We start from the raw sequence: 12,084 nt of genomic DNA, 5'->3' as shown, positions 1-12,084 counted from the left end.
ACTGCATGCATGTTTATTGTCTGCTTACTGTATTCTGTATTTTTGTCATTGGCCCAAATCTGCATTCTCTGTTAAAACACATCATTCAAAACTGAATTTCTGTTAGTCACAAAAGTGAATAATCTGTTTATTTGGGGGACTTAAAACTTTATACTTATATTAGTGGATTGGAAATTTTAAATTAAGTTAAATTAAAAAATTTATGAAATTTATGAATTTTAAATTTCATAAATTTTTTTAAGTTAAAAAATTTTAAACTCTTCATCCTTCCAGATTTTTAAAAAAACAAATGGGCAGACAACATCTTAATTGTATTTGAAGTAGATTATATTCTGTTTCTCGAAAATGGCCATCATCAGGATTTGAAAATTGTTCTTTGAAAAGTTTTTTTAAAACATCAATTTATATAAGTGGCACCTGGGGTCTATGAGCTCCCCTTCCCCTGACAAGGTAGCCCCTCTGTGGCTCATTAAGCCGTAGTTCTCTGTGCCCAGGGCAAGAGCATCCTCACAACAGGCAGTTTTCAAGGGAATGAAGACCTTCACACATCCTAGAATTGCTTTCACTGTCGCTTTCCAGAGCAGTGTCTGCTGGGCTGATGGTGGCCAACAGCATGTGAAGGTCCTGAGTATTTGCATTCTGCTCTGGTTCATCCCCTGGGTACACTGAGAGGAAGCCAGGCTCTCCCTCGGAGAGGCTCCCAGTCCAGGGCGGAGGCAGAAGGCAGTGAGGTTAGCAGGCATCACTGCAGAGAGGCACAGAGCTGGTGTCCAGTGGGGCAAGTTGTTGTCTGGTGGGGAAGCTGGCTGAGGTGGTTGATCTGGAGGAATGTGAAGGAAGGCTTCCTCCCGGAGGTGATATGTGGACCAGGCTATGCCACATAGAGGGAGCAGGGACCTCGAGGCCATTTTGCTACCTTGTCAGTCCCCCTTCCTTCCAGGCTCGTCCCTGCCTTTGACACTAGCAGGCAGGGTTGAGCCTCTGCTAGTTAGAAACTGGAGCAGTTGCTAAGCCCAGTGAGTTCTGCACTGTTCTGGGCACTGTGTTTATTATCACTGTCTAAGATACCAATCCAGACTAGGTGCTTGAGGCCAGTCATTCATCCCAATTACATGAAGGGAGACAAAGTCCTAGGAGGTTAGTGACTCAGCAGGCGCCAGACCACGGCCAGTGGGCTCTGTTCTCTGCATGAGGTGAGATTTGGCCTAGGTTTTACAACAGGTGAAGGTATCTTGATAATGTCACATGATCAAAGAACTAGTAACTATCCAACATCTGTGTGTACTAGGTAAAAATTCAGCATGTTTGCCTGCTTTGTTTTCTTGCAGTCTTCTAGGAAATGAGCTTATATTTAAAACAAGAGAAAACGGATTGTTAACTTAGCTCTTTACTTTCTTTATCCCCACCCTCACTTTCACCAGTTTCTCTTTCTATGATGGGGCCAAAAGGATATCTTTCTGCATCAGACTGGCCTCTCATGATTGTGAGTATGTTTCACCATTTTAAAAAATGAATTTTGTATCCTAATTGGAAAATTAAAAATTCTAAGAGCTCAGTGATGGTGGTTAGTAGCAGTTAGTGCTCTGACATGCCCTCTATGTCCAGAATGACTGGAAAATAAAGGATTGATAGTTGAATGTAGAAATGTCCGTTTTCAAAGAGAGAAAGGCTCAAGTGGTTAAAATTGCTTCTCTCCCTACAGTTTTACATGGTGATGTGCATTGTCTATATTTTATATGGCGTGCTCTGGCTGATGTGGTCTGCCTGCTACTGGAAAGATATATTAAGAATCCAGTTCTGGATTGCGGCTGTCATTTTCCTGGGGATGCTTGAGAAAGCAGTTTTTTATGCTGAATACCAAAACATCAACAGCACTGGGCTGTCAGGTAGGTGGACTTCCCTGGAAACATGATACGGTGCCCAGGGCCTTGGCATCTGAGCAGCACTGTGGGAGCAGCCACGTTGTGGGTGAAGCGGAGGGAGGCCATGAAGAGACTGAGTGTGGGCCTCTGCCCCAGGCCGGCATGTACGCCTCCATTGTTTATTTTCCTTCTTGCTGACTTTCCCTCACTTTCCTCCTGTTCACCAAGGTTGAGCCACTGTGACCAGATTAAAACAACACAGCGTCTGGATGGGGAGTTTTAGGTGCTGCCAGTTTTGTAACATATTTCCCTGTCATCTGTCCATTTTCCCCTCTCCCCCACTACTCCTCCTTTCTCCTCCAAAAAAGAAAAGAATATTTGCCCACAGGGAGTAAAATCGGTGGTGCCTGCAGCCTTCTTGCATTGTCCCGCCTCTTATCTTGTGAAAAGGTCTCCTTGTGAAGTTTATGTGCGAAGCAGGGAGGGTGTGTAGTTGGGCATCTGCAGTGTGTGCCCAGACTTCTAGAAGGTAGATGTCAAGAAGCCAGAGAAACCATGGAACAGTTCATTTTGTCGCTGAGCCTTGCAAGGGAAAGAGCCCAGAAGGGCTGAATGTGCTCAGGAGAGGGGTCAGTGGATGAGCCTGGCTCAGATGGTCAGAGGGCATGCATGTGTCTGCTATTAATTTAAAATACTAGAGGGGAAAAACTGAGCTGGAAACAGATGAAACAAATTTGGCATAATGCTGATAATTACTCAAGCTAAATAATAGTACATGGGATTTCACTTACTGCCTTCTCTGTGCTGGGAAATGTTTATCGTTTCCCAAATAAAAAGTTTAAAAGCACTCGTACAAAAGAATAAAGGACAAGAATCCAGGAAGGCATGTGAGAGGTGTTATCACTCTATAAGGAGTTTTAGTGACATTTTTGTGTTTGTGCTCTAACCAAATAAGGAAGGAAGGATGGGGCTGTGGCTAATGGCTGGGATTGAAGCGTTTTTGAATGTTGGAAGAGGCAGGTGGTCATCTCTTATCTGAGAGGGTGGAAGGTGGTGTGGACTCTGGCAAGGGCAGCCAAAACCTGTGATCCATCTGCTGTTCTCCGGGACTTTAAGCTGTCTGTCTGGGTGACACCAGCAGGGCTGTCAGTGTCTGAGGAGTCCTGTGGAAGAGGAGAGTGCCAGGAGAATGGGCAGGGGCTGATGAGTGATTCTCCCACATGGGAGTTCTGTCACACTGTCTTGCTCAGCATTGATCCTGGGAGGAGACTTTAAAGGGGTGGAAGCAGTGATTGTTTAAAAGACCTGAGGTGGGCACATTAAGAGTAGGTCATATCAGGATGACTTCTTTCTGTTGTGCTTCTAGGTTGATCGTGGGGAAACGTAGTAAACTGCCTGAGTCTGTACCTCTTCTAGGTACTTGCCAGGTCTTTTGTGATTTCTTGTGGACAAGGTGGAGAAGGGAGTGCAACTAGATTGCGGGGGTGAATTCACACCTGCTTTCTGAAAACTGTCTAATTCTCTCATCTCATTCCTGGATTTCTGGAATAGCCCCCCAGCATTTCCTCCCCTGCAGTTCAGTTCCTGTCTAAGCAACTTTATTTACAGAAGTCCTGTACTTATAAAGTAAAATAAAGCTGCCCATTTTATTTCAAGGGTCAGCACACTATTTCTGTCATATAGTAACTATTTTGGGCTTTGCAGGCCATGCAGTCTGTTGCAGCTGCTCAACTCTGCCCTTGTAACAGGAACACTGTCACAAATGAGTGGGCATGACTGTGTTCCAGTAAAACTTCGTTTACAAAAACAGGCATGAGGCAGATTTGGCCCATGGGCTGCAGTTTACTGGTTCCTTTTTTACTCCCTAGTTTACTATCTGACTAGTCACTGCCCTTAGCTTCAAGTCCAGACTCAGAACATGGCTCACAGCCCTATATGACTGCTCCTTCCTGTCCCAGCCTCTTTTCTCTGCAACCTCCTTACGCCCTGCTGCAGACATGCTGATTTGCACTTCTCGGAGCACATTTTACTTTTCTTCTTGTCTCCCTGTCCTCTCATGTGCCATTTCTTCTACTTACCCTGTCCCTCCCCTAGGTAGTTCACTTTGCTTTGCCTTCAAATCCTGCTTTAGATGTGATTTCCTGTGAGAAACTTATCTGGACCCACATGCACCTCCCCACATGTGGATTAGGTTGTCTTCACAGCCTGGGGAGAGACTCTTTTACCTCTCACTTACCAGGCTGGGTTCCATCTGTTGACTTGTCCTAACCAGAGTACAAGCTCCGCAATTAGGGACCATAGTGTCTCTACTACTGTTGTAGCCACACAGTAGGAGCACACATGAGTAAATGATGAAGACATCCTGAGAAAAGACTCTAGGGAACAAGGGGGAAGATTGACCATGGAGGGAAGTTCAGGTAGACAGATTTCATGCTGGTACAAGAAAGCTGTGCCCAACATCACTGATGGGTTATGGAGTGAATTCTTCAGCAGGTCGTGAATCCCCTTCTCTGAGGTTTCCGGCATCAGTTGAGTTAGATGCCTTTGAGATCAAATATGACTAACCTGCCTGAGGTCAGATGTTGCTGCACATGATACATGTTTAGAATTGGTGGCAGGCCTCCAGATGTACACACAGTGAGCTGATTTCTTTCTTCTCCTCAGTCCAAGGTTTGTTGATATTTGCGGAGTTGATATCTGCGATTAAGAGGACACTGGCCCGCCTCCTGGTGATCATCATGAGCCTGGGATACGGCATTGTGAAGTAAGTCATGGCGTCTTTGGCCCTGCAATCCGTCTTCTCCTCTGTGAGGCTGGACACATCTCAGTATCATCACACAAACCCCATAGGGAAGCTTCTGCGAGAATGCATTCCTAAGGGATGTCCATGCACTGGCTATTTGATATGGTCCTCAAGTCAAGGTCCTGAATTGGAATTCCAGTAGCTTTGCTTATAGTTCATTGAATAATCATTTTTAAGGATATGGAAAGTTTTAAATGATCCTTGAAGTTAAACCATTTTCTGTTTTGTAAACAGCATAGTTACACTTTTATGATTATTTGGTCATCATAAGAGAAGGAGGACCACCACCAAGTCAGCACGATTTCTAACTGAAATCCTGTCCCCTCAGCACCCACTTCCTCCCGACCCTCTCAAGCAGGTCTCACCTCTCATCCCTGTGAGTCACGGGGCCTGAATATGAAAGAGCTTCTCCTGCTTATCCTCTTCAGACCATTCTTCCTTCTTCCCTAAAATCCTCTGACTCCCTGTGACCCTCTGAAGCCACTCTGCAGGCTTCTCACCTCCTCCCCTAGCTCCCTGAGCACTTGCTTCCCTGTCTCCACCAGGATTCCCTGTGCATTCAGGGTCCCTGTGGCTGATCCTTTAACCTGATCTCACCTCATCACCTCTGCTGTCTTGCCCTTCACCTCACCTGGCCTCAGCTGGGATTCAAGACTTCATGCCTCTGAACAACTGTATGCTCGTTGTCATCACAGTTTTAAACAGTCCACCTTCAGCTGTCACCGCCTCTTTCCTGTTCACTTTCTCTGATATGTCAGCCCCAGTCATCCTTTGAACCCGGTGCGGCCTCTGGCCTTTGACCCTCACCTGCCCCTGGCCTTCCCCATCATGTGCTCACTTCTTCCTTCAGCTCACATTCAGGATCCTGCAGGGCACTGACATCCCTGCAAACCCCTGGGGCCCTTTGCCTGGTTTCCTTACCTCTGCCCTGGTTTCCTGTCTGTTTAGACAGCAGCCGCTAAGGCAATCCTTTTAAAATGTAACTCAGGCCTCATTACTTTTCTGCTCTTTTTACTGAATAAAACCCAAATTCCTCCTGTGGCTTTTCTGATGGTTGGCCTTCTCTCCTGCCTCTTCCCTTTTGAACACTGCTCAGTCCTTTGTCTCGTTGTTGCTGTTCCTTAAACACAGTGGAGGCCTCTTCCCCAGACCCGGGCATGGCATGCCCCCTCCCTTCCGTCAGTCTCTGCTCCTCTGTCGCCTCCCCAGGAAGATAGCCCTGCCAGGGTTCCTAATGTGGTACATGGCGCACACCCTCTGTCACAGAACCCCATTCTACAAGACCACTCAATGAATATGTAGCATTTGTTGTCTTCCTCCGACATGAGTGGAGTAGGAGTTTTGCCTGGTTGTGTACTGTGTACCCTGAGGCCCCAGTGCCATCCCTGGCACAGGGTAGACATTCAATAAATAGCGCTGAATGCGCAAGTGTGCGTGTGAGTTCAGGGTTGGTATACATAGCAACATTTTAGCCAGGAGGCCTTCTTTTCATCGGACTTTTATTGAGATTCCTTCTCAGATGCTGGGGGCTTAATGCAGCAGACAGAACAGAAAGCCCTCTGGTGGCATCTTTGGTACCTCCTAGTTCTAGTTATGAACATCAGATGCCTTGGTGTGGGGTGTGTTGCTGCGAGGGAACAGGAGAGTGGACTGTGTGCGTGGGCACAGCCCTTGGTGAGCGCGTCCCTTCACTGTCAGCCTGTTGTGTCAGCTCTCACAGAGAGAGGCCCTAACACTGGCTGTTGGAGGTTCCAATTAGCTGGCTATGAGTCAGAATTCAGATTAACTAAATTAGATAACTAGTCTTAAATATGAGCTATGGATATTAGTTTAATTTTTACTTAGATATTATTTAAAAATGACAATCTTAAGTATTTTTTTCAAAACCATTTTTTTCTTCTAACTTTGAGAAGAAGGTTTTTGAGCTAATAAATTCTGACTTGCAAATGTCATGAAGTTTCAGTTGTATTTTCACATTATTAATTGCAGAAATCACCATCTTTGCATTGTCTCAATTCATTTATATTTTGAAGGACTTAAACTGTTGTTTTAGTTCTTTTGAATTTAAAGAATAGAAACTAAAGTCTTAGCATTCTGGTTTTAGGTATTGAGAGAAGGAAGGTAATGGAATTTGATCTCCTAATATCCTATTCTTTCTCTGCCCAAGCTGAAAATCAGCAGATTATCTCTAACAAAACATATCCCCAAACAGTTTCTAACTTATGTCAGTAAAAGAGTTAAATTATGATTTCTGCCAGTGACAAGAGTTGGCCTTCAGCTTCCCGAGTTTCTTCGGTCTGCCCTTGCGTCTGTGAAACCGCACCTGGGCTGTGGAATGATGTGGATTATATGCTGGCATCTCAGCAGCAGAATCCTCTGTTGCTTTCAATACCAGAGAAGGAGCCTATTTTCTGAGCCTGTTTCTGCCTTGTTCACAGGAAATGTGGTGTTTTCCTTAAACAAAGCGCTTCAGGGTGGGAGTAGACCGATTTGACTAAGTGGTCACTTGTCTGGTATTGAAACGGGGCCAGTGGCTATTTTCAGATGAGTCTGACTTACCCATGTTTTTTTTCTTTTTCTTTTTCTTTTTTTCTTTGCTTTTTTTTCATTTTCTCTTCCCTGTCCTGTTCCAGGCCTCGTTTAGGGACAGTCATGCACCGGGTGATCGGACTGGGGCTTCTCTACTTTATCTTCGCAGCTGTGGAAGGCGTGATGAGAGTCATCGGGGTAAAAACTACATGATTCACTGCCACCCCTTTTGTTTTTGCTATGACTTTATATCTCCTGAGATGAATTTTTAAAGATAGGAATTTTATGAAAAAGTCCCAGTTTGAGCTTTATTTCTTTTGGAATATTTTATATTTAATATTTCCTGGAGGTAAAAGGCGAGGCAGAGCACTTCCTAAAATGATGTGGTTGACTGTGAAGGCAGTGCTTGCTGTCAGCCCAGGAACTGGCTGCCTCTCAGAGGTGCTCATAGTCATTCCTGATGAAGAACTTTCATCTCTGTCATTGTCCAGTCTGTGTACATTTCTTCCTTATGCCTTGGCTCAAATGGATCAAGTTAGGAGAAAGTCAGTTGTACCCTTTGCTCATGGAGACATTATATTTCACTGTTAAGTCTCCTTTGGTTATATGTTTTCTCTGACTGTAGATGAACTATTTTGGGGATTCAGCAGAGCCCACTCTTTGAAGAGAGAGGAGCAGGTAGTGCTCAGAGGAAGGACTGGTGCTGTGGCAGCAGCGCTTTCCTCTCGAGAGAAGTCAGATAGGTCTGTGAAGAACCTTAGATTTTTAGCTCACAGTTTTTCTTAATATGACTGACGACTAAGTGATTAAGAAACTTATTATTTTTTAAAGAACCTTGTAATTTTTGCTTGCAACATCTTGGCTTAGATGTAGATAGAAATCAGGTTATTGCACAGAGCGGTTCACTGTACATTGCTTGTGAGTTCAGGTCATGTGTTTGCCCTGAGCCTGGAAGCAGACACGCCTATAACATTGACAGGCCTCATCCTTCTGCCCGAGGTCTTGATAGTCTGCATTCCGTTAGGTACACGGGCTGTTTGATCTCTGACTCTTAGAAGAGGTGTTTATTTTTACCTCTAACAATGAAGAACTCTGCATGTGTATGTCACTCACAGGAAACGAATCTCTACAGGAAAAACACACCAGAAGATAAATGTTCCACATGTGGATACAGTATATATGTTATATTTCCTTACAATTTTACATAGTCAGCACTATAGATAAGTGTTTTCCAGACACCTCTCTGCCAGCTCTTGATTAGAGCAAGCGGTTCGCCTTCGGTCAGCTTGTCCCTTTCACTCGGTCCCTCTTCCTATTTTACTCTTTCCCGCCTGTGTGCAGTAGGGAAGGGGAGGGCCTGTTTCCCTAGTAGCTGTGGCTGCAGGTGTGGTGTGGAGCGGGGAGGTTGGCCCGGTTGCCCTGGTGGGGCTGGGGATGTGCCACTCCATAGTTCAGTTGGACCTGGTCCCAAAACGAGTAGACAAAACAGATTGTTTCCATGTGCTTAGAGACAGTGTGTTGAGAAGTAACAGTCTTTTATGTGGCCTTTGTAAAGTGATGTGAGCTGAATTGTTTTTCTTCATCAGATAATTCCTGTAATATAATGAAACTTTTACTTTCAGGGTTTTCTTTCATTTTTATCTTTCAGGGTTATAACCACTTAGCTGTTATTTTTGGTGACATTATTTTAGCAGTTATCGACTCCATTTTTGTATGGTTCATATCCTTTACTATGTCTTTATAAAATAGTTTATTAGAGCATTAAAATCATACTACTTTTAATTTGTAATAATAATAGAAAGAAATATAGTTTTGCATTATTGTTACTTCAACATAGGAATTTAGTTGAAGGTGAAAAAGTTACAACTCCCCAAACAAGGAATATCTTTGTTTTTTTCTATTTAGTCCAGCAAATTTAAGTACTGACTGTGTGCCTCGTACTGAGGAGGCATGGAAGGAAAAGGTATTATCTCTGTGTCCAAGGAATCCGCGGTCTGGGAGAGGAGACAAACAGAACTACGAGGAACACAGCGATAGTCTTTGCCATTTTAGAGAGGAGTCATGCAGAGGAACGAGAATGGAACTCTAGCTTGAACTCAGGAGAGACATTATAGAGATAATGTTTAAATTGAGACTGGGAAGACAAGTAGAGGTTTAGAAAGAAGAGAATTGAGAATCAGGGAAGAGGCATTCTGGGAAGAATTGAGGGGAACACATAGTTGGAAGCATGAAATATAGGGACAGTGGCAGTGTCCCAGAGTAGCTGCCAGTAGGGGAACGTTGTGGTAGAACCATGGAAGGTGGGGCAGAGCGAGGGATAGAATGACATATGCTAGCGTTTAGGGTTCCTTCTGAAGGTAGAAGGTAGAGGGAATTGAAGCTGCACAGGTGAAGAGCATGAAATGTGTGTTAGAAAGAATTCAGGGATGACATAAAAAGATGACCTGGGGAAGGAGAGACTAGACATAGGAAGTCTAGTAAGAGGTTATTTGCAGTAGTCCAAGGAGAAGATGGTGAGGGTTAGAAATAGGGCAGGGGCTGTGAAGAAAAATTCCACAGGGACAGACTTGTTGTAAACGGTGGCAGAAGAAGGGGAGAAGGCTTCAGAGAAGCCCCACGGGTCTTGTTTGGGATGGTGACCTTGGAGAAGGGACCACAGTGGATGAGGTTTGAACTGCTCGCGAATTAGTATGAGCAGCGGAGTTGGAAATCCCAGCCTGAGTTTGCAAGAGGAGTCAAAACTGATGGGGATGGTGGGAGGTCATCTTTGTACAGGAGAAGGTTGCAGCCGTGGAAGTGGCCCAAGGAGAACATATAGATCAGCGAGAGGAGAGGAGCCAGGATGGCCTGGTGGGCAGGGTGGATTGTGCTGGGGAGGAGCACCAGGGCGAAGGGAGGTGGGAGAACCAGGAATTGTTAGGAAGTGGAGATCGGGAGAGCTTTGGTACGGACGGGTGGTCGGCAGTGGCCAGTGCTACAGAGAGGAATTCCCAGGGCACTGGCTTCCGTCATGCAGGGGCCGCAATGGGACAGCAGGAGAGCAGGCCTGGCGTGGGGGCGGAAGGCATAATACAGCAGAAGTTTGAGGGCAGTGTGAGCTGATCCCTGAGGGCCCCCCTCCCTGATTCAGGACTCACTTGAGTCAGGTATCCCCAATGTGTTTTTCTGTCTGGTGGGGCCTTGCACACACACTCACGGAAGTGGGGGAGTGCTGGAGAGAATGGCCTGGTCAGAGCAGAGGCAGGGCTCTGCAGGTCCCAGCGCAGTATTTTCATTTCTCTTCTGCATTCATACTCTCTCTGAAACTCTTTTCTATAGGTAGGTTTTCTTCTTACCAAGTTCTTTTGTCTTTGATACTTGGATTTTAGCCTTTAATGTGAAATGTCCTTTTGTTTTTCTTGTATTTCTTTTCCTTTTCTTTGTGTCTCAGGAGGGCTGGAGGGCCTGACTGCCGGTGTCCCTTCTCCAGGGAAGCAGCTGTGCTAGTCCCTGTGGGTGGTTTCTTTCTAAGCCAGGTCTGCCTGTTTTTTAACCACCCTTTGTGAATTCTCAGTTTGCTTCTAAGTTATAACAGAACAAAACCTTTAAATTTATTATCCTCATTCTCTGAAGCAGTGTTCCTCCATCCTGCTTGGACCAGCTACCTTTGAAAGTGTAATGAGGCCTGGAGCCTCTGCAGGGTTATAGGTGTACTCCCCACCCACACAGGTGGATTGCCTACGGTGGGGCATGAAAAACCTTCCAAGTTATATTCATGGATCCCCTGGTGTCTAAGGGTGTCTAGTTAAGAAATAGTACTTGAGGTTTAAAGAGTTGTTTCTGAGCAAACCTGCTTGAAAATCATATTCTACTTCTGTCCAGACCTACTAGTGCAGAATCCAGGTTTATTGAATAAAAATATAGTTAAATGAGTGTAATCTCCTCAGAGAGTGCTATAAACATCTTACTCTAGTAAGTTCCATATTTTCTGCATTAAAACGCATTTGAAGATGTTTGGTTGTTAGAAAGGTGACCTACGTTCCCCGGTTCTGCATGTTCCCTGTGTTCTGGCTGAGCTGAGCGGCACTGCCTGATGCTCACCCGGCCTCCGAGGGGAGCGGGAGTGCGAGCGCACCTGCAGGGGAGGCAGGACTGCAGCTCCCAGAGCTCTGACTCCACCTGGATTTGAATGAGGGTGACTTCTCGCCTTTATGGACAGCACTGGCTTTGGACCATTCCAATGCAAGGAGCCAAATCGGGGTGGGGAGATAAGGAAAACAAGGTGAGAGATTAATAAGGAATAAGGTTATGAATATTTTTAATAAAAATGCTTGAGATAAAAATCATGAAGAAATCCATGGCGTTAGTGTTTCATGGAGAGGGAAGGAAGTGCAGTATCCATTTCTGCTTGACCCTAGATTCCTGGTGCTCTCTTTTAGATCACTGTTTGGTAATTTTTACAACTGAAATGAAAAGCCTGCTTTGTCTGTACAAAAAGAGAGCGGGTTTCCTATATGATACAGATGACAAGCAGAGAAGCAGAACTGCCTAGAGAATGGAGGCTCGCATAGGACCCTTGCTTCCTTTGCTTTTGGTGAACTCATCGCAGATAATCCAGTACCAATCTGATTCTAAAGTAATAGCAGAAATTGCCTAAAAATTGAAAGCCACAGCTTTTCTCACAAATCGCCCTCCTGTTTTTTCTGCTTGTTTTATTTTTTTTGCTGTTTTGCTGCAGGCCAATGACTCTGATCTTGTGCTTCTGGCCAGCCTCCCTCTGTCTCTCCTTGACTCTGGCTTGTGCTGGTGGATATCCTTCCCTGCGGCAGCGGGGTCCTGTGGATGCTCCCTCGGGATGGTGGGCCGTCTGCTTTCCTAACACTCCCTCTAAAGTGAGGAACGCTTTAAGCT

The 12,084-nt window shown here is 45.2% G+C and overlaps 1 protein-coding gene across 2 annotated transcripts in view; it reads left to right on the top strand.

The window, feature by feature from the left end:
• The window catches only part of TMEM87B (transmembrane protein 87B), a 42,958-nt gene that overhangs the window by 13,861 nt on the left and 17,013 nt on the right, over positions 1-12,084 (top strand). The window contains exons 7-11 of one of the 2 annotated variants that reach the window (XM_087823690.1): positions 1,422-1,483; positions 1,703-1,886; positions 4,527-4,626; positions 7,299-7,392; positions 8,843-8,916. In XM_087823690.1, coding sequence (XP_087679816.1) covers positions 1,422-1,483; positions 1,703-1,886; positions 4,527-4,626; positions 7,299-7,392; positions 8,843-8,916 — 514 coding nt within the window. Of the gene's footprint in view, positions 1-1,421; positions 1,484-1,702; positions 1,887-4,526; positions 4,627-7,298; positions 7,393-8,842; positions 8,917-11,911; positions 11,986-12,084 lie in introns of both variants that reach the window. The other variant, XM_087823689.1, reaches the window with a different exon arrangement.

Source organism: Miniopterus natalensis, chromosome 13, assembly GCF_054644295.1.
Source record: "Miniopterus natalensis isolate mMinNat1 chromosome 13, mMinNat1.hap1, whole genome shotgun sequence".
NCBI classification, from domain to species: domain Eukaryota; kingdom Metazoa; phylum Chordata; class Mammalia; order Chiroptera; family Miniopteridae; genus Miniopterus; species Miniopterus natalensis.
Note: the sequence above shows the minus strand (reverse complement) of the source record. Positions and strands in the feature narration are given on the sequence as shown.